The 20,951-nt window shown below is 44.3% G+C and overlaps 1 protein-coding gene across 1 annotated transcript in view; it reads left to right on the forward strand.

Moving 5' to 3' along the window:
- The first annotated feature begins 8,433 nt into the window (after positions 1–8,433).
- Positions 8,434–20,951, forward strand: part of BSN (bassoon presynaptic cytomatrix protein) — a 181,976-nt gene continuing 169,458 nt past the window's right edge. The window contains exon 1 of the mRNA XM_089689755.1: positions 8,434–8,630. Within this exon, the coding sequence (XP_089545881.1) occupies positions 8,506–8,630 (125 nt within the window). The 5' untranslated portion in view covers positions 8,434–8,505. The remainder of the gene's footprint in view (positions 8,631–20,951) is intronic.

Here is a 20,951-nt window from a genome sequence, read left to right on the forward strand (position 1 = left end):
TACACACCTACAGGCACATGATACACACTAGACACGTGCCGTTCAGTTAATTCCAAATCAAAATTCGGACTAATTTTTTGTTATTCAGAAATTCAGATATATCTGAATTTCCAAATCACAATAGTAATGAATCTGAAAGAACGACTCAAGTTATAATTGAATTTGACTCAAATTTGAATATGAAAAGAATCTAATAAAACAGAATCAAAAATTAAAGAATAGAATAGGAAAGAATAGAATATAAAAAAATAGAATAAAATATAAAAGAATAGAACAGAATAGAATAGACAATACAATAGAATAAAATAGAGAGAATATAACTGTCTTTCGAAATTTGAATAAAATAAATTTGAATTCAAATAGAAAAGAATAGCATAGAATAGAAAAAAAAACAGAATAGAATAAAATAGAAAAAATATAACTGTCTTCTGAAAATTAAAATTTTTAATAGAATAAATCTGAATGGAATAGAAAAGAATTAAATTGAATAGAACAGAAAAAGAATAGAAAAAAAACAATAAAATAGAATATAACTGTCTTCTGAAATTCAATTTTCAAATAGAATAAATTTGAATAGAATAGAAGAGAAAAGAATAGAATAGGATAAAATAAAAATGGAATAGAATAAAATAGAAAGAATTTGAATAGAATAGAGTAGAATAGAAAAGACAATAAAAGAAAATAGAACTGTCTTCTGAAATTCAAATAGAATAAATTAGAATTTGAATATCAATTCTAATTCAAATGCGAATTTTCTGAATTTGGTTGAACTGTATTCAAATCGAATTAGAAAATGAAACAAAATCTGAAAATGAATTAAGCAAATTTAACAAAACAAAATTATTTACGTGATGAATCTAAACAAATGTTTTTAGTTCTGCACACATCTAATACACACTATATACAATAATGCACACAGTGTATACCAGGGGCGGACTGACAACTCATGGGGCCCCCGAGCAATAGCGGATCATGGGGCCCCTGTGTCCTTGCCCAAACTCAAAAAAGCCTATGAAAAAGGTACCAGGGGCATCTCATGGGGCCCCCTACTGACCCCGGGTCCTTGGGCATTGCTCGAGTTTCCGAATGGTCAGTCCGCCCCTGGTGTATACATATACATTACAGACACACACACTGATACATTGTATATACCGGATATCACACTCCACACTGATACATTGTACAGCTGCAAGAAAAAGTATGTGAACCCCTTGGGATTCCGTGGAGTTTTGCATGAATTGGGCATAAAATGTGCTCTGAACGTCATCTAAGTCACAACAATAGAAGAATACAGTCTGCTGAACATGATACTACACAAACATTAGATGTTGCCATGGTTTAATTGCACATAACATGTAAACATTCACAGTGCAGGGAGGAAAAGGTATGTGAACCTTTGGACTTAATAACTGGTTGACCCTCCTTTGGCAGCAATAACCTCAACCAAACGTTTCCTGTAGTTGCAGATCAGACCTGCACAACGATCTGGAGTCATTTTGGACCACTCCTCTTCACAAAACTGTTTCAGTGTAGCAATATTCTTGGGATGTCTGGTGTGAATCGCTCTCTTAAGGTCAAGCCACAGCATTTCAATGGGGTTGAGGTCAGGACTCTGACTGGGCCACTCCAGAAGGCGTATTCTGTGCTGTTGCAGCCATTGTTTTGTTGAATTACTTGTATGCTTGGGTCATTGTCCTGTTGCATCACCCATCCTCTGCGGAGCTTCAGTTGGCGGACAGATGGTCGTACGTTTTCCTGCAAAATGTCTTGATAAACTCTGGAATTCATTTTCCCATCAATGACAACAATCCGTCCAGGCCCTGAGGCAGCAAAGCAGCCCCAAACCATGATGCTCCCTCCGCCATGTTTCACAGTGGGGATGAGGTTTTGATGTTGGTGTGCTGTGCCTTTTTTTCTCCACACATAGTGTTGTGTGTTCTCCCCAAACAACTCAATCTTGGTTTCATCTGTCCACAGTATATTTTGCCAGTAGTGCTGTGGAACATCCAGGTGCTCTTTTGCAAACTTCAAACGTGCTGCAATATTCTTTTTGGACAGCAATGGCTTCCTCCGTGGTGTCCTCCCATGTACTCCATTCTTGTATAATGTGTGAAAAAAGTATAGCGAGCGCTACAGGTACAAGAGCACAAGCAGCTAGAACACCAAAAAGGCAACCAATCCTCCTTGCAATAGTCAATAATAAAAGAAAAGTAGGTGCAGCGCTAAAAGCAAAATAAAATATTTCTCTGTAGGATAAATATATAAATATCAGTGGTCAAACAGATATACCACAAGGTGAATAGTGCATTGAGTCTATAAAGGGTGCTGAGAGCACGTACAAAGTTCTCATCCCAGGGTGATGGTAGTAAAAGGTAGAGGGAATCCTGGAAAACAGATAGAGTGCGCACTCACCAGAAGTGCGTTAAAATAACGCATGTAAGGAAGTAGCTGCTGCAAGATCTCTCCAGCATCAGGGATCTGGTCAGGTCGCACTGCGTCCTATCCACTGTCTCACCGCAAGAAGAGGTGGCCAAGTAGCATCCGAACGTGTGAGCGTCAGGGAACTCCTTGGTCCAAAGAAGTGCTGTGGGAGATGGTGCTCTCATAGAGAGCCCAATGAAGGACGCCACATGGTGTTATATTGTTTGACTTGCGTTTAATAGTCAAAAAAAGGGGGGTAAACAAAAAAGTACTGACCATAAGTAAGCCCTGACCCTCTGAGGACGTGCATCGCACGAAACGCGTCAAGGGGGCTACAGCTTATGGACATCTAGCCACTATATGTGGCCTACTACTTATGGTCAGTACTTTTTTGTTTACCCCCCTTTTTTTGACTATTAAACGCAAGTCAAACAATATTACACCATGTGGCGTCCTTCATTGGGCTCTCTATGAGAGCACCATCTCCCACAGCACTTCTTTGGACCAAGGAGTTCCCTGACGCTCACACGTTCGGATGCTACTTGGCCACCTCTTCTTGCGGTGAGACAGTGGATAGGACGCAGTGCGACCTGACCAGATCCCTGATGCTGGAGAGATCTTGCAGCAGCTACTTCCTTACATGCGTTATTTTAACGCACTTCTGGTGAGTGCGCACTCTATCTGTTTTCCAGGATTCCCTCTACCTTTTACTACCATCACCCTGGGATGAGAACTTTGTACGTGCTCTCAGCACCCTTTATAGACTCAATGCACTATTCACCTTGTGGTATATCTGTTTGACCACTGATATTTATATATTTATCCTACAGAGAAATATTTTATTTTGCTTTTAGCGCTGCACCTACTTTTCTTTTATCATTCTTGTATAATGTTTTCCTTATTGTAGATGTGTCAACAAAAATGTTAGCATGTGCCAGAGATTTCTGTAGGTCTTTAGCTGATGCTCTGGGATTCTTCTTTACCTCATGCAGCATTCTGCGCTGTGCTCTTGCAGTCATTTTTACAGGACGACCTCGCCTAGGGAGAGTAGCAACAGTGCTAAACTTTCTCCATTTGTAGACAGTCTGTCTTACCGTGGACACATGAACATCAAGGCTTTTGGAGATACTTTTGTAACCCTTTTCAGCTTCATGCAACTCAACAATTCTTGATCGTAGGTCTTCTGAGAGCTCTTTTCTGCGAGGCATGGTTCACATCAGACAGTGCTTGTTGAAACCAGTAAACCCAAAACGGGTGTCAGCAACACATCCAATATCATCACACTGATTGGAGTCAAGGTTGGCTCACTCCTGGCTCCAATTAGCTCTGGGAGAAGTCATTAAGCTAGGGCCTCACATACTTTTTCCTCCCTGCACTGTGAATGTTTACATGTTATGTGCAATTAAACCATGGCAACATCTAATGTTTGTGTAGTATTATGTTCAGCAGACTGTGTTCTTCTATTGTTGTGACTTAGATGACGTTCAGAGCACATTTTATGTCCAATTCACGCAAAACTCCACGTAATCCCAAGGGGTTCACATACTTTTTCTTGTAACTGTACGTTCCTCACCCATCCCCCGTCCATGTCAGTATAGAGATCCAGCAGGAGATTCCTCCCCATTGAGATCTGATGGATTTTCAAAGTCTTCCTTCCATTTTGTGAGCCGTGTATACAGCGCATCCAGAAAGTATTCCCAGCGATTACCTTTTGCCACATTGTGTTGTTACAGCCTTATTCCAAAATGGATTAAACTCATTTTTTCGTCAACATTCTACAAACAATCCCCCATAATGACAACGGGAAAGAAGTTTGTTTTGAAATCTTTGAAATTTATTAAAAATAAAACACAAAAAAAAACCCTCCCCCCATGTACATAAGTATTCCCAGCCTTTGATCCATCCTTTGTTGAAGCCCCTTTAGCCCCCATTCCAGCCTCGAGTCATTGGAGTATGATGCTACAAGCCTGGACACCTATTTTTGGGCAATTTCTCCCGTTCTTTGCAGGACCTCTCAAGCTCCATCAGGTTGGATGGGGAGCGTTGGTGCACAGCCATTTTCAGATCTCTCCAGAGATGTTCAATCAGGTTCAAGTCTGGGTTCTGGCTGGGCCACTCCAGGACATTCATAGAGTTGGCCCGTAGCCACTCCTTTGTTATGTGGGCTGTGTGCTTAGAGTCGTTGTCCTGTTGAAAGACGAAACATCGCCCCAATCTAAGGTCCAGAGTGCTCGGGAACAGGTTTTCACCAAGGATGTCTCTGTACATTCATCTTTCCTTCAATCCTGACTAGTCTCCCAGTTCCTGCTGCTGAAAAACATCCCCACAGCATGATGCTGCCACCACCATGCTTCACTGTAGGGATGGTATTGGCCAGGTAGGGAGCGGTGCCTGGTTTCCTCCAGACATGACGCTTGGCATTCAGGCCAAAGAGTTCAATCTTTGTTTCATCAGACCAGAGAGTTTTGTTTCTCATGGTCTGAGAGTCCCTCAGGTGCCTTTTGGCAATCCAGGCGGGCTGCCATTTGCCTTTTACTGAGGAGTGGCTTCTGAATGGCCACTGTACCATACAGGCCTGATTGGTGGAGTGCTGTAGAGATGGTTGTTCTTCTGGAAGGTTCTCCTCTCTCCACTGACAGCTCTTTCAGAGTGACCATCGGGTGCTTGGTTACCTCCCTGGCTAAGGCCTTCTCCCTCGATCTCTAGCTAGGCAGCCCACTCTAGGAAGATTCCCGGTGATTCCAAACTTCTTCATTTACGGATGATGGAGGCCACTGTGCTCATTGGGACCTTCAATGCTGCAGAAATGTTTCTGTACCCTTCCCCAGATCTGTGCTTTGATACAATCCTCTCTCAGAGGTCTAGGACAATTCCTTGGACTTCATGGCTTGGTTTGTGTTCTGACATGCTCTGCTACCTGTGGGACCTTCTATAGACAGGTTTATGCCTTTCCTTATCATGTCCAATCAACTGAATGTCCCACAGGTGGACTCCAATCCGCTGAATGTCCCACAGGTGGACTCCAATCCTCTGAATGTCCCACAGGTGGACTCCAATCAACTGAATGTCCCACAGGTGGACTCCAATCCGCTGAATGTCCCACAGGTGGACTCCAATCCGCTGAATGTCCCACAGGTGGACTCCAATCCGCTGAATGTCCCACAGGTGGACTCCAATCCGCTGAATGTCCCACAACAGGACTCCAATCCGCTGAATGTCCCACAGGTGGACTCCAATCCCCTGAATGTCCCACAGGTGGACTCCAATCCGCTGAATGTCCCACAGGTGGACTCCAATCCGCTGAATGTCCCACAGGTGGACTCCAATCCGCTGAATGTCCCACAGGTGGACTCCAATCCTCTGAATGTCCCACAGGTGGACTCCAATCAACTGAATGTCCCACAGGTGGACTCCAATCCGCTGAATGTCCCACAGGTGGACTCCAATCAACTGAATGTCCCACAGGTGGACTCCATTCCGCTGAATTTCCCACAGGTGGACTCCAATCCGCTGAATGTCCCACAGGTGGACTCCAATCCGCTGAATGTCCCACAGGTGGACTCCAATCCGCTGAATGTCCTACAGGTGGACTCCAATCCGCTGAATGTCCCACAGGTGGACTCCAATCCACTGAATGTCCCACAGGTGGACTCCAATCCGCTGAATTTCCCACAGGTGGACTCCAATCAACTGAATGTCCCACAGGTGGACTCCAATCAACTGAATGTCCCACAGGTGGACTCCAATCAAGTTGTGGAAACATCTCAAGGATGATCAGTGGGAACAGGAGGCACCAGAGCTGAATGTCATGGCAAAGGCTGGGAATACTTATGTACATGGGGGGAGGGGGTTCTTTCGTTTTTTATTTTTAATAAATTTCAAAGATTTCAGAACGAACTCCTTCCCCGTTGTCATTATGGGGATCGTGTGTAGAATGTGGAGGAAACAATGAGTTCATTCCATCCTGGAATAAGGCCGGTACTTGTCTGTTCATTCACCGGAGTTATTTATTGATATGTAATAAGGCTGAAACATCACAAAATGTGGCAAAAGTGAAGCTCTGGGAATACTTTCTGGATACATTGTACTGCACATCACACTATACTGATACATTGTATATACTGCACATCACACTATACTGATACATTGTATATACTGCACATCACACTATACTGATACATTGTATATACTGCACATCACACTATACTGATACATTGTATATACTGCACATCACACTATACTGATACATTGTATATACTGCACATCACACTATACTGATACATTGTATATACTGCACATCACACTATACTGATACATTGTATATACTGCACATCACACTATACTGATACATTGTATATACTGCACATCACACTATACTGATACATTGTATATACTGCACATCACACTATACTGATACATTGTATATACCGGATATCAAACTCCATACTGATACATTGTATATACCGGATATCAAACTCCATACTGATACATTGTATATACCGGATATCACACTCCATACTGATACATTGTATATACTGCACATCACACTATACTGATACATTGTATATACTGGATATCACACTATACTGATACATTGTATATACCGGATATCACACTCCATACTGATACATTGTATATACCGGATATCACACTCCACACTGATACATTGTATATACTGGATATCACACTATACTGATACATTGTATATACCGGATATCACACTCCATACTGATACATTGTATATACCGGATATCACACTCCATACTGATACATTGTATACACTGGATATCACACTCCACACTGATACATTGTATATACCGGATATCACACTCCATACTGATACATTGTATATACCGGATATCAAACTCCATACTGATACATTGTATATACCGGATATCACACTCCACACTGATACATTGTATATACCGGATATCACACTATTCTGATACATTGTATATACCGGATATCACACTCCACACTGATACATTGTATATACCGGATATCACACTATTCTGATACATTGTATATACCGGATATCACACTATTCTGATACATTGTATATACCGGATATCACACTCCACACTGATACATTGTATACACTGGATATCACACTATACTGATACATTGTATACACTGGATATCACACTATACTGATACATTGTATATACCGGATATCACACTATACTGATACATTGTATATACCGGATATCACACTCCATACTGATACATTGTATACAGCGGATATCACACTCCATACTGATACATTGTATATACCGGATATCACACTATACTGATACATTGTATATACTGGATATCACACTATACTGATACATTGTATATACTGGATATCACACTATACTGATACATTGTATACAGCGGATATCACACTCCATACTGATACATTGTATACACTGGATATCACACTCCATACTGATACATTGTATATACCGGATATCACACTATTCTGATACATTGTATATACCGGATATCACACTATACTGATACATTGTATATACTGGATATCACACTATACTGATACATTGTATATACTGGATATCACACTATACTGATACATTGTATATACTGGATATCACACTATACTGATACATTGTATACACCGGATATCACACTATACTGATACATTGTATACACCGGATATCACACTATACTGATACATTGTATACAGCGGATATCACACTCCATACTGATACATTGTATACAGCGGATATCACACTCCATACTGATACATTGTATACAGCGGATATCACACTCCATACTGATACATTGTATACAGCGGATATCACACTCCATACTGATACATTGTATACAGCGGATATCACACTCCATACTGATACATTGTATACAGCGGATATCACACTCCATACTGATACATTGTATACAGCGGATATCACACTATTCTGATACATTGTATTCATTCCCCTTGTACAGATGTGGGAGGAGCGGAGGGGAGGACACGTGACGCAGTGTCCAGGGCCGCGCAGAGAGTCTGTGTCGGGGGCGCGCACGGAGCTGATGGCGGAGGTCGGGCGGATCTGATCTCGGTTGTCCCGGATCGGCACAGCGATGGGGAACGAGGCCAGCCTGGAGTCCGGGGAACCCGGGGGAGGACCTGCCGGGGCACCGAGACCCCCCACCGAGCCGGTACCGAGAGGAGGGGGAGGAGCACCACCGAGCCCGGGGCCCGCCAGGTGAGACATCCTCCCTCTCCCTCCTACACAGGGGCCCCTCCTACACCGGCCAGGGGCCCCTCCGATCTAGTGTACTGCCAGGGGCCCTGAGTGTGCACCAGCAGGGGCCCCTGGACTGCATTCCAGAACACCAGCAGGGGCCCCATTATACCAGCAGACTAACAGGGGCCCCAACACAGCATCCCAGTACCCCAGTAGGGGCCCTAACACATCATCCCAGTACCCCAGTAGGGGCCCCAGTATGGCATAGAGAAGGTTCAGCACCACCAGGAGGGACCCATGCTGCATGATATCATAGAGGGGCCCCACTATACACCAGCCTGGGGCCCCAACACACTGCTACATTTCAATGGGCCCCTGTGCTGCAGCCTATTACACTAGCAGGGCCCCACAATGCAGTACACTTCAAGGGGCCCCACCATACCCAGAGCAGCTTCAGTACCACCCGGGTGGACAGCTCCTCCCCATCATACAGTCACCATAGTGTACACACAGGGGCCCCACCATACTGGTATACTGCCAGGGGCCCCACCATACCGGTACACTGCCAGGGGCCCCACTACTATAATACCTCCAGCTTGCGGCCCCAACACACCAGTGCATTTCAATGGGCCCCTGTACTGTATACTGTTTCACTAGCTGGGGCCCCACTACACCAGTATATTGCTAGGGGCCCCTGTACTGTGTTCCAGTAGATCAGTCTGGGCCACAACGCTGCACAGGGGCCCCACCATACCCAGAGCAACTTCAGCACCGCCCAGGCGGACATCTCCTCCCCCATCATACAGACACCATAGTGTATTCACAGGGGCCCCACCATACCAGTATACTGCCAGGGCCCCTGTATTGCATTCTGTTATATTAGCAGGGGCCCCACCGCACCTGCATACGGCAAGGGACCCCTGTACTGCATCCCAGTACATCAGTCCGGGCCCCTGACATTGCACAGACTGAATTCAGCACCACCCAGGAGGGACAGCTCCTCCCCCATCATACAGACACTCCTCCTTTATACAGGGGCCACACCACGCCAGCATAGTGCCAGGGGCCCCTGTACTAAATCACAATACATCAGCAGGGGCCCCAACACGGCACAACATGAGTTCAGCACCACCCCAGGCGGAGAGCTCCTCCATCATCATACATGTGTATACACAGGGGCCCCACTATTATAATATCAGGGCCCTGTACAATGGATAGGGACCCCCTATACCAGTATACTGTTCGGGCCCCTGTACTGCATACCAATGTACCAGTCTGGGACCCCACCATACCAGTATACTGTCAGGGGCCCTTGTACTGCATCCTACTACACACAGATTGAGTTCAGCACCACCCAGGTGGACAGCTCCTCCACCATCATATATCATAGAGTATACACAGGGGCCACACCACACTCCATCAATGAAGTGCCAGGGGCCACTGTACTGCATTTCAGTACACAAGCTGGGGACCCCACAATACTAGTATACTGCCAGGGGCCCTTATACTGCATCCCAGTACATTGGTCTGGGCCCCAGTGCCACACAGATTGCGTTCAGCACCACCCAGGACAGGCAGCTCCTCCACCATCATATCAGATTGTACACATAGGGGCCATGGTATTATAATACAGGGGCCCTGTACACTGGTCTGGGGCCCCACCGCTCCGGCTTACTTCAAGAGGCCCTGCCATAGCAGCTTCAGCTCCCCCACCATTATTCAGAGATCATAGTGTATACATGGGGCCACCCTATGATAGTAACATTCCAGGCCCACCGATCTGCATTTCAGTACACCAGCTGGGGACCCCACCATACCAGTATACTGTCAGGGGCCCCTGAACAGCATCCTACTGCACACGGAGTTCAGCACCACCCAGGAAGACAGCTCCTCCACTCTCATACAGAGATCATAGTGTATACACAGGGGCCCCACTATTATAAAAATCAGGGACCTGTACAATGGATAGGGACCCTGCTATACTAGTATACTGTCAGGGGCCCCTGTACAGCTTACCAGTATACCAGTTCGGGGCCCCACCATACCAGTATACTGTCAGGGGCCCTTGTGCTGCATCCTACCGCACAGAGTTCAGCAGCACCCAGGCGGACAGCTCCCCCATCATACAGATATCATAGTGTATAGACAGGGGCCCCACTATTATAATATCAGGGCCCTGTACTGCACCCCAGTACACCATTCTGGGCCCCCACTATACCAGCATACTGCCAGGGGCCCCTGTTCTGCACCCCAATAAACCATTCTGGGTCCCCACTATACCAGTATACTGCCAGGGGCCCTTGTACTGCACTCAAGTAAACCATTCTGGGTCCCCACAATACCGGTATGCTGCCAGGGGCCCTGTACTGCACTCAAGTAAACCATTCTGGGTCCCCACAATACCGGTATACTGCCAGGGGCCCCTGTACTGCACCCCAGTAAAGCATTCTGGGTCCTCACTATACCAGTATACTGTCAGGGGCCCTTCTACTGCACTCAAGTAAACCATTCTGGGTCCCCACAATACCAGTATACTGCCAGGGGCCCTTGTACTGCACCCCAGTAAATCATTCTGGATCCCCACTATACCAGTATATTGCCAGGGGCCCCTGTACTGCACCCCAGTAAACCATTCTGGGTCCCCACTATACCAGTATACTGCCAGGGGCCCCTGTACTGCACCCCAGTAAACCATTCTGGGTCCTGACTATACCAGTATACTGCCAGGGCCCTTGTACTGCATCCTGCTGTGATTTCAACACCACCCAGGGTGGACAGCTCCTCCCACCATAGAGACATCATAGTGTATATACAGGGGCCCCACCACACTCCAGCTGTAAAATGTCAGGGGCCCGTGTGCTGGATCCTACTACACACAAAGGTAGAGTTCAGCACCACCCAGGCGGACAGCTCCTCCACCATCTCCCATATATTATACATTGATGTCACACACTGTCATCGTACACTGTGTACACAGGGGCCAAAGTGCCTTTACCATACTAGGGGCCACAACACTACACTGGTATAATTCCAGGGGCCCCTGTACTGCACTGTACTGTTACACTGACCCGAGCCCCACCATCACACAGAGAGGGTTCAGCACCACATGAGTGACAGCTCCTCCATCACACTGACTACAACTTACACCAATATTGTACAATGTATGCACAGGAGCCACACTGCCTCTACCCCACCAGGGGCCACACCATTATAATAGCGGGGCCCCGACCTGCATCCCAGTACACTAGTCCAGGGCAGGACTGGCAGCTCCTCCACCATCATACACATGTTATACATCACACAGTAACTGTGTGTACACTGTATACACTGGGGCCCTGCTGCCTCAGCCTCACTAGGGGCCACACTGTTATAATACAAGAATTCTGTACATACAGCTCCTCCACCATCATACACTGTATACACTGGGGCCCTGCTGCCTCAGCCTCACTAGGGGCCACACTGTTATAATACAAGAATTCTGTACATACAGCTCCTCCACCATCATACACTGTATACACAGGGGCCACACTGCATCTTAGTACACTAATCCAGGGCCCCATCATCACAAAGACAGAGTTGTGCACCACGTAAGGCAGACAGCTTCTCTGTCTTCTTTCAGATATCCTGTCAGGGGCCACACCACACTAAACCAGGGGCCCATGAATACACCCCACTTCATACAGAGTGAGGTCAGCACCACACAAGGCAGACAGCTCCTCTACCTTTCTGCACTCCATACACAGGGGTCTCTCTGCCCAAACCCCACCAGGGGCCACATCATTGTAATACCAGGGCCCCATACCGCATCCTATTACACCAGCACAGGGAGCAGCCCAGGACACAAAGCCAGTTCAGCACCGGACAGGGCGGCCAGCTCCTCCACCATCATACACATGGTATACACTGGGGCCCCACTGCCTCCACCCTCCACCTCTACAGTATCCGGGGCCCCTGTACTGTATCCTAATACATTAGTACATTCCTATAGCCAGGGGCCTTCCTCCACACTCTATACAGCTTAGGAGCCACAATGCAGACTCAATACAGCTCAGGCCTCCCTACAGTCCCCATAGAGCCCGGGACCAAACTATGGTACAGTCACCAGCCAAACTATATACAGCCTCGGCTACACTACAGACCTCTATAGAGACCCCACACAGCCTGGGCCTCTATATAGACTCCATACAGCCTGGGCCTCTATACAGACTCCATATATCCCAGGGCCTCTATACAGACTCCTTCCATCCCAGGGCCTCTATACAGACTCCATACAGCCTGGGCCTCTATATAGACTCCATACAGCCTGGGCCTCTATACAGACTCCATATATCCCAGGGCCTCTATACAGACTCCATATATCCCAGGGCCTCTATACAGACTCCATACATCCCAGGGCCTCTATACAGACTCCATACATCCCAGGGCCTCTATACAGACTCCATACATCCCAGGGCCTCTATACAGACTCCATACAGCCTGGGACTCTATACAGACTCCATACAGCCTGGGCCTCTATACAGACTCCATATATCCCAGGGCCTCTATACAGACTCCATATATCCCAAGGCCTCTATACAGACTCCATACATCCCAGGGCCTCTATACAGACTCCATACATCCCAGGGCCTCTATACAGATTCCATATATCCCAGGGCCTCTATACAGACTCCATACAGCCTGGGCCTCTATATAGACTCCATACATCCCAGGGCCTCTATACAGACTCCATACATCCCAGGGCCTGTATACAGACTCCATACATCCCAGGGCCTCTATACAGACTCCATACATCCCAGGGCCTCTATACAGACGCCATATATCCCAGGGCCTCTATACATATTCCATATATCCCAGGACCTCTATACAGACTCCATACAGCCTGGGCCTCTATACAGACTCCATACAGCCTGGGCCTCTATACAGACCCCACACAGCCTGGGCCTCTATACAGACTCCATACATCCCAGGGCCTCTATACAGACTCCATACATCCCAGGGCCTCTATACAGACTCCATACATCCCAGGGCCTCTATACAGACTCCATATATCCCAGGGCCTCTATACAGACTCCATACAGCCCGGGCCTCTATACAGACTCCATACAGACTGGGCCTCTATACAGACTCCATACATCCCAGGGCCTCTACACAGACTCCATATATCCCAGGGCCTCTATACAGACTCCATACATTCCAGGGCCTCTATACAAACTCCATACAGCCTGGGCCTCTATACAGACTCCATACATCTCAGGGCCTCTATACAGACTCCGTATATCCCAGGGCCTCTATACAGACTCCATACAGCCTGGGCCTCTATACAGACTCCATACATTCCAGGGCCTCTATACAAATTCCATATAGCCTGGGCCTCTATACAGACTCTATAGAGCCAGGGCCACTCTACATACTTTATAACACCTGGGTTTCTGTACAGAGTTTATACAGCCTCAGGTCTCACTACAGACTCCATAGAGCCTGGGCCTCTATATAGACTCCATAGAGCCTGGGCCTCTATATAGACTCCATAGAGCCTGGGCCTCTATATAGACTCCATAGTGCCTGGGCCTCTATATAGACTCCATAGAGCCTGGGCCTCTATATAGACTCCATAGTGCCTGGGCCTCTATATAGACTCCATAGTGCCTGGGCCTCTATATAGACTCCATAGAGTCTGGGATCTCTATACAGACTCCATACCGCCTGGGCCTCTATATAGACTCCATAGAGTCTGGGATCTCTATACAGACTCCATACCGCCTGGGCCTCTATATAGACTCCATAGAGTCTGGGATCTCTATACAGACTCCATACCGCCTGGGCCTCTATATAGACTCCATAGAGTCTGGGATCTCTATACAGACTCCATACCGCCTGGGCCTCTATATAGACTCCATAGAGTCTGGGATCTCTATACAGACTCCATACATCCTGGGCCTCTATATAGACTCCATACATCCTAGGCCCTCTATACAGACTTCATACTGCCAGGGCCTCTGTACAAACTCCATACCCCCCTGGCCCTCTATACAGCCCAGGCTTCCCTACAGATTTTACAAAGGTAGGACCACTATAGACTGCACACCCGGGGGGGGGGGGGGGGGGGGGACATTGCACAGCACTGTGTGCTCTCTCAGGCCCGCCATAAATATATATCTGTCAGGCTCACAGATGTATGTAACATCTGGGGGGCCACATGACATCAGCCAGTCACATACATACTGTACATATACACGCACACGCACCGCACACGCACCTACCCGGTATATACCCTGAGATTGGACACATTCCTATTTATAGCTCAGTATGTATTGCTCCCTCCTCACCATGTGACCTCATTCACTCCCGCATTGTCTGAGCATCTCTGCTGCCTCCAGCTGACCAAACTCTCTGTACATTATACATCCCTCTCTGTACATTATACATCCCTCTCTGTACATTATACATCCCTCTCTGTACATTATACATCCCTCTCTGTACATTATACATCCCTCTCTGTATAGTATACATCCCTCTCTGTACATTATACATCCCTCTCTGTACATTATACATCCCTCTCTGTACATTATACATCCCTCTCTGTACATTATACATCCCTCTCTGTATAGTATACATCCCTCTCTGTACATTATACATCCCTCTCTGTACATTATACATCCCTCTCTGTATAGTATACATCCCTCTCTGTACATTATACATCCCTCTCTGTACATTATACATCTCTCTCTGTACATTATACATCCCTCTCTGTACATTATACATCTCTCTCTGTACATTATACATCCCTCTCTGTACATTATACATCCCTCTCTGTACATTATACATCCCTCTCTGTATAGTATACATCCCTCTCTGTACATTATACATCCCTCTCTGTATAGTATACATCCCTCTCTGTACATTATACATCCCTCTCTGTACATTATACATCCCTCTCTGTACATTATACATCCCTCTCTGTATAGTATACATCCCTCTCTGTACATTATACATCCCTCTCTGTACATTATACATCCCTCTCTGTATAGTATACATCCCTCTCTGTACATTATACATCCCTCTCTGTATAGTATACATCCCTCTCTGTACATTATACATCCCTCTCTGTACATTATAGATCTTTCCTGGTGCAATATACTTTATATATCCCTCTCTGTAGGTTATAGATTGTCCCTTATAGACTGCCGGCCACATATATGTACATCACAGAATCTTCTCTGTACATTGTAGCTCCCTATATGTACATTATGGTTTAAATTCCTCTATTTATAGATCTCTTTCTGTACATTATAGATCTCTTTCTGTACATTATAGATCCCTCTGTACATTGTAGATCCCTCTCTGTACATTATAGATCCCTCTCTGTACATTATAGATCCCTCTGTACATTGTAGATCCCTCTCTGTACGTTATAGATCCCTCTCTGTACATTATAGATCCCTCTCTGTACATTATAGATCCCTCTGTACACTATAGATTCCTCTCTGTACATTATAGATCCCTCTGTGCATTATAGATCCCTCTCTGTACATTATAGATCCCTCTGTGCATTGTAGATCCCTCTCTGTACATTATAGATCCCTCTCTGTACATTATAGATCCCTCTGTACATTATAGATCCCTCTCTGTACATTATAGATCCCTCTGTACACTATAGATTCCTCTCTGTACATTATAGATCCCTCTGTGCATTATAGATCCCTCTCTGTACATTATAGATCCCTCGGTGCATTGTAGATCCCTCTCTGTACATTATAGATCCCTCTGTGTACATTATAGATCTCTCTGTACATTATAGATCCCTCTCTGTACATTATAGATCCCACTCTGTACATTATAGACCCCTCTGTACATTATAGATCCCTCTCTGTACATTATAGATCCCTCTCTGTACATTATAGATCCCGCTCTGTACATTATAGATCCCGCTCTGTACATTATAGATCGCTCTGTGTACATTATAGATCCCTTTGTGCATTGTGGATCCCTCTGTACATTATAGATCCCTCTCTGTACATTATAGATCCCTCTGTTCATTATGGATCCTTTTGTACTTTACAGATGCCTCTATTTACATTACAGTCCCCTCCCTGTACATTACAGCTCCCTTTATATACATAATGTTATCATTTCCACGATTTATATATCTCTTTCTGTACATTATAGATCCCTCTATGTATATTATAGATCCCTCTATGTATATTATAGATCTCGTTCTGTACATTATAGATCCCTCTATGTATATTATAGATTTCATTTTGCACATTATAGATCCCATTATGTACATTATAGATCCCTCTATGTATATTATAGATCCCTCTATGTATATTATAGATCCCTCTATGTATATTATAGATCTCGTTCTGTACATTATAGCTCCCTCTATGTATATTCTAGATCTCTCCATGTACATTATAGATCCCTCTATGTATATTCTAGATCTCTCCATGTACATTATAGATCCCTCTATGTATATTATAGATCTCTCCATGCACATTATAGATCCCTATATGTATATTCTAGATCTCTCCATGTACATTATAGATCCCTCTATGTATATTCTAGATCTCTCCATGTACATTATAGCTTCTTCTCTGTACATTACAGATGTCTCTCTGGATATTATAGCTGCTTCTCCATACATTACATAGCAGAGATTGCTGTCAGTACATTATACATGATAGATTCCTGTCTATACATTATAGATTGCATGCTCTGCTGTCATGTGATTGCTGCGCTGCTCGGTGTGATGTTGGTTTTTGCACTGTATTGTGATTCCGCACACAGCCGCTCTGCACCGTCCATAGGAGAGGAATCGCTTCTTCCTTGTACTGCTCTCCTGTTTATGGCAGCAGCTGAGTCAGGCTCGGGTTAGGCCGCCTGTTTTATATCCCGTCACAAGTACTGCAGCCCCAGCATGACATGTCCAAGGAGCAGAGCGAGCCGAGCTTCCCATGTAACGCCTATAGTACAACAATACATTATATATATTATGAAACGAACACAGGATATAAAATATACAAAAACACATGAAATAAAATATAAACCCAACACAGGATATAAAATATACAAAAACACATGAAATAAAATATAAACCCAACACATGATATCAAATATAAACCCAACACAGGATATAAAATATACAACAACACAGGATATAAAATATACAAAAACACATGAAATAAAATATAAACCCAACACAGGGTATAAAATATACAACAACACAGGATATGATACTTATTCAGCAACACATGATATAAAATATAAACCCAACGCATGATATAAAATGTACAGCAACACATGATATAACTCATATGCAACAACACAGGATATACAATATACAGCAACACATGATATAAAATATAAACCCAACACAGGATATAAAATATAAACCCAACACAGGATATAAAATATAAACCCAACACAGGATATAAAATATAAACCCAACACAGGATATAAAATATAAACCCAACACAGGATATGAAATATACAACAACACATGATATAAATATAAATCCAACACATGATACAAAATATAAACCCAACAATGATAGAAAATATACAACACATGATATAACACATAGACAACAACACAGGATGTAACATATACAGCAACACATGATATAAAATATAAATCCAACACATGATATAAAATATACAATACAGGATATAAAATATAAACCCAACACATGATATAAAATATACAACACAGGATATAAAATATACAACACAGGATATAAAATATATACAACACATGATATAAAATATATACAACACATGATATAAAATATACAACACATGATATAAAATATACAACACATGATATAAAATATATACAACACATGATATAAAATATACAACACATGATATAAAATATACAACACATGATATAAAATATACAACACATGATATAAAATATACAACACATGATATAAAATATACAACACATGATATAACACATCTACAACACAAGATATAACACAATCGAATACTCTTTGTATCATTGGCTGGATGTGAATTGCAATACTTTTTTTGTATATTAGGTGCAGGACACGTTGGCTCCCTGCACTGGAGATTGCGCGGTTTTTGCATCATAGATTATTTGTTGTTTATTTTACATTTGCTGTATATTGAGCATCAGAGATGATTTTGTATGTTTTGCAGCAGGAGGAATTGTCTGTGTTTCATACTAGTACTGGCATGCTTCCATAGACTCCCTGATTGTTCCAGCACACAGGCACCCCCCTTCAGTCATGTCTCCATCTCCTCGCTCTGTTCTCTATCCGCATCCTCCAGACCTGACACAGAAATCTCAATCTCCGAGCAGTCCCGGGGATGGGGAATTCTGTGTAATAGAGGCTGGATCTACTCCTATTGTGCCATTGACAGGCCGCTAGAAGGTTCCCGAGGACCCTGGGCCATTACTGGGACCTCTATTATTGTGTTCTCAATGTTGGCTGTAAATGGACCTGATCCATGAAGCATGGAATTAGCTGTGGGCCAGAACTGAGAGACATGCGGTACCTGGGAGGGGGGTGGAGGAGGGGAGCAGAGAATGGAGGGAGCGGGGTGGGAGAGAGAGGAAAGAGGAGAGGAAAATGGATGGGGAGGCAAAGCCAGCAATGAGAGATGGGGAAGGAGGAGGAAAGTCGGGAGGGACGAGGAGGAGGAGGAGGAGGATGGGAACTCGGCATTTTATGAATGAAGGTTGTAGCATCGTATATAGGGCACCTAATACAAATACCTGTATATTCCGCTTCAATCTGTATACTGCGTCTGTAACACCCGTATATCCTCCTCTAATCTGTATACTGCGTCTGTAACACCCGTATACCCTCCTCTAATCTGTATACTACATCTGTAACACCCGTATACCCTCCTCTAATCTGTATACTGCGTCTATAACACCCGTATATCCTCCTCTAATCTGTATACTACATCTGTAACACCCGTATATCCTCCTCTAATCTGTATACTACATCTGTAACACCCGTATACCCTCCTCTAATCTGTATACTGCGTCTGTAACACCCGTATATCCTCCTCTAATCTGTATACTGCGTCTGTAACACCCGTATATCCTCCTCTAATCTGTATACTGCGTCTATATCACCCGTATACCCTCCTCTAATCTGTATACTGCGTCTGTAACACCCGTATATCCTCCTCTAATCTGTATACTGCGTCTATAACACCCGTATATCCTCCTCTAATCTGTATACTACATCTGTAACACCCGTATACCCTCCTCTAATCTGTATACTACATCTGTAACACCCGTATATCCTCCTCTAATCTGTATACTGCATCTGTAACACCCGTATACCCTCCTCTAATCTGTATACTATATCTGTAACACCCGTATATCCTCCTCTAATCTGTATACTACATCTGTAACACCCGTATACCCTCCTCTAATCTGTATACTGCATCTGTAACACCTGTATACCCTCCTCTAATCTGTATACTACATCTGTAACACCCGTATACCCTCCTCTAATCTGTATACTGCATCTGTAACACCCGTATACCCTCCTTTAATCTGTATACTACATCTGTAACACCCGTATACCCTCCTCTAATCTGTATACTACATCTGTAACACCCGTATACCCTCCTCTAATCTGTATACTACATCTATAACACCTGTATACCTCCTCTAATCTGTATACTACATCTGTAACACCTGTATACCCTCCTCTAATCTGTATACTGCATCTGTAACACCCGTATACCCTCCTCTATTCTGTATACTACATCTGTAACACCCGTATACCCTCCTCTAATCTGTATACTACATCTGTAACACCCGTATACCCTCCTCTAATCTGTATACTACATTTGTAACACCTGTATACCCTCCTCTAATCTGTATACTACATCTGTAACACCTGTATACCTCCTCTAATCTGTATACTACATCTGTAACACCTGTATACCTCCTCTAATCTGTATACTACATTTGTAACACCCGTATACCCTCCTCTAATCTGTATACTACATCTGTAACACCCGTATACCCTCCTCTAATCTGTATACTACATTTGTAACACCTGTATACCCTCCTCTAATCTGTATACTACATCTGTAACACCCGTATATCCTCCTCTAATCTGTATACTGCATCTGTAACACCCGTATACCCTCCTCTAATCTGTATACTACATCTGTAACACCTGTATATCCTCCTCTAATCTCTATACTGCGTCTGTAACATCCGTATACCCTCCTCTAATCTCTATACTGCGTCTGTAACACCCGTATACCCTCCTCTAATCTGTATACTACATCTGTAACACCCGTATACCCTCCTCTAATCTGTATACTACATCTGTAACA

The sequence above is a fragment of the Staurois parvus genome, unplaced genomic scaffold (genome assembly GCF_062004578.1).
Source record: "Staurois parvus isolate SC_StPar_1 unplaced genomic scaffold, SC_StPar_1.0 ptg000496l, whole genome shotgun sequence".
In the NCBI taxonomy this organism is placed as follows: Eukaryota; Metazoa; Chordata; class Amphibia; order Anura; family Ranidae; genus Staurois; species Staurois parvus.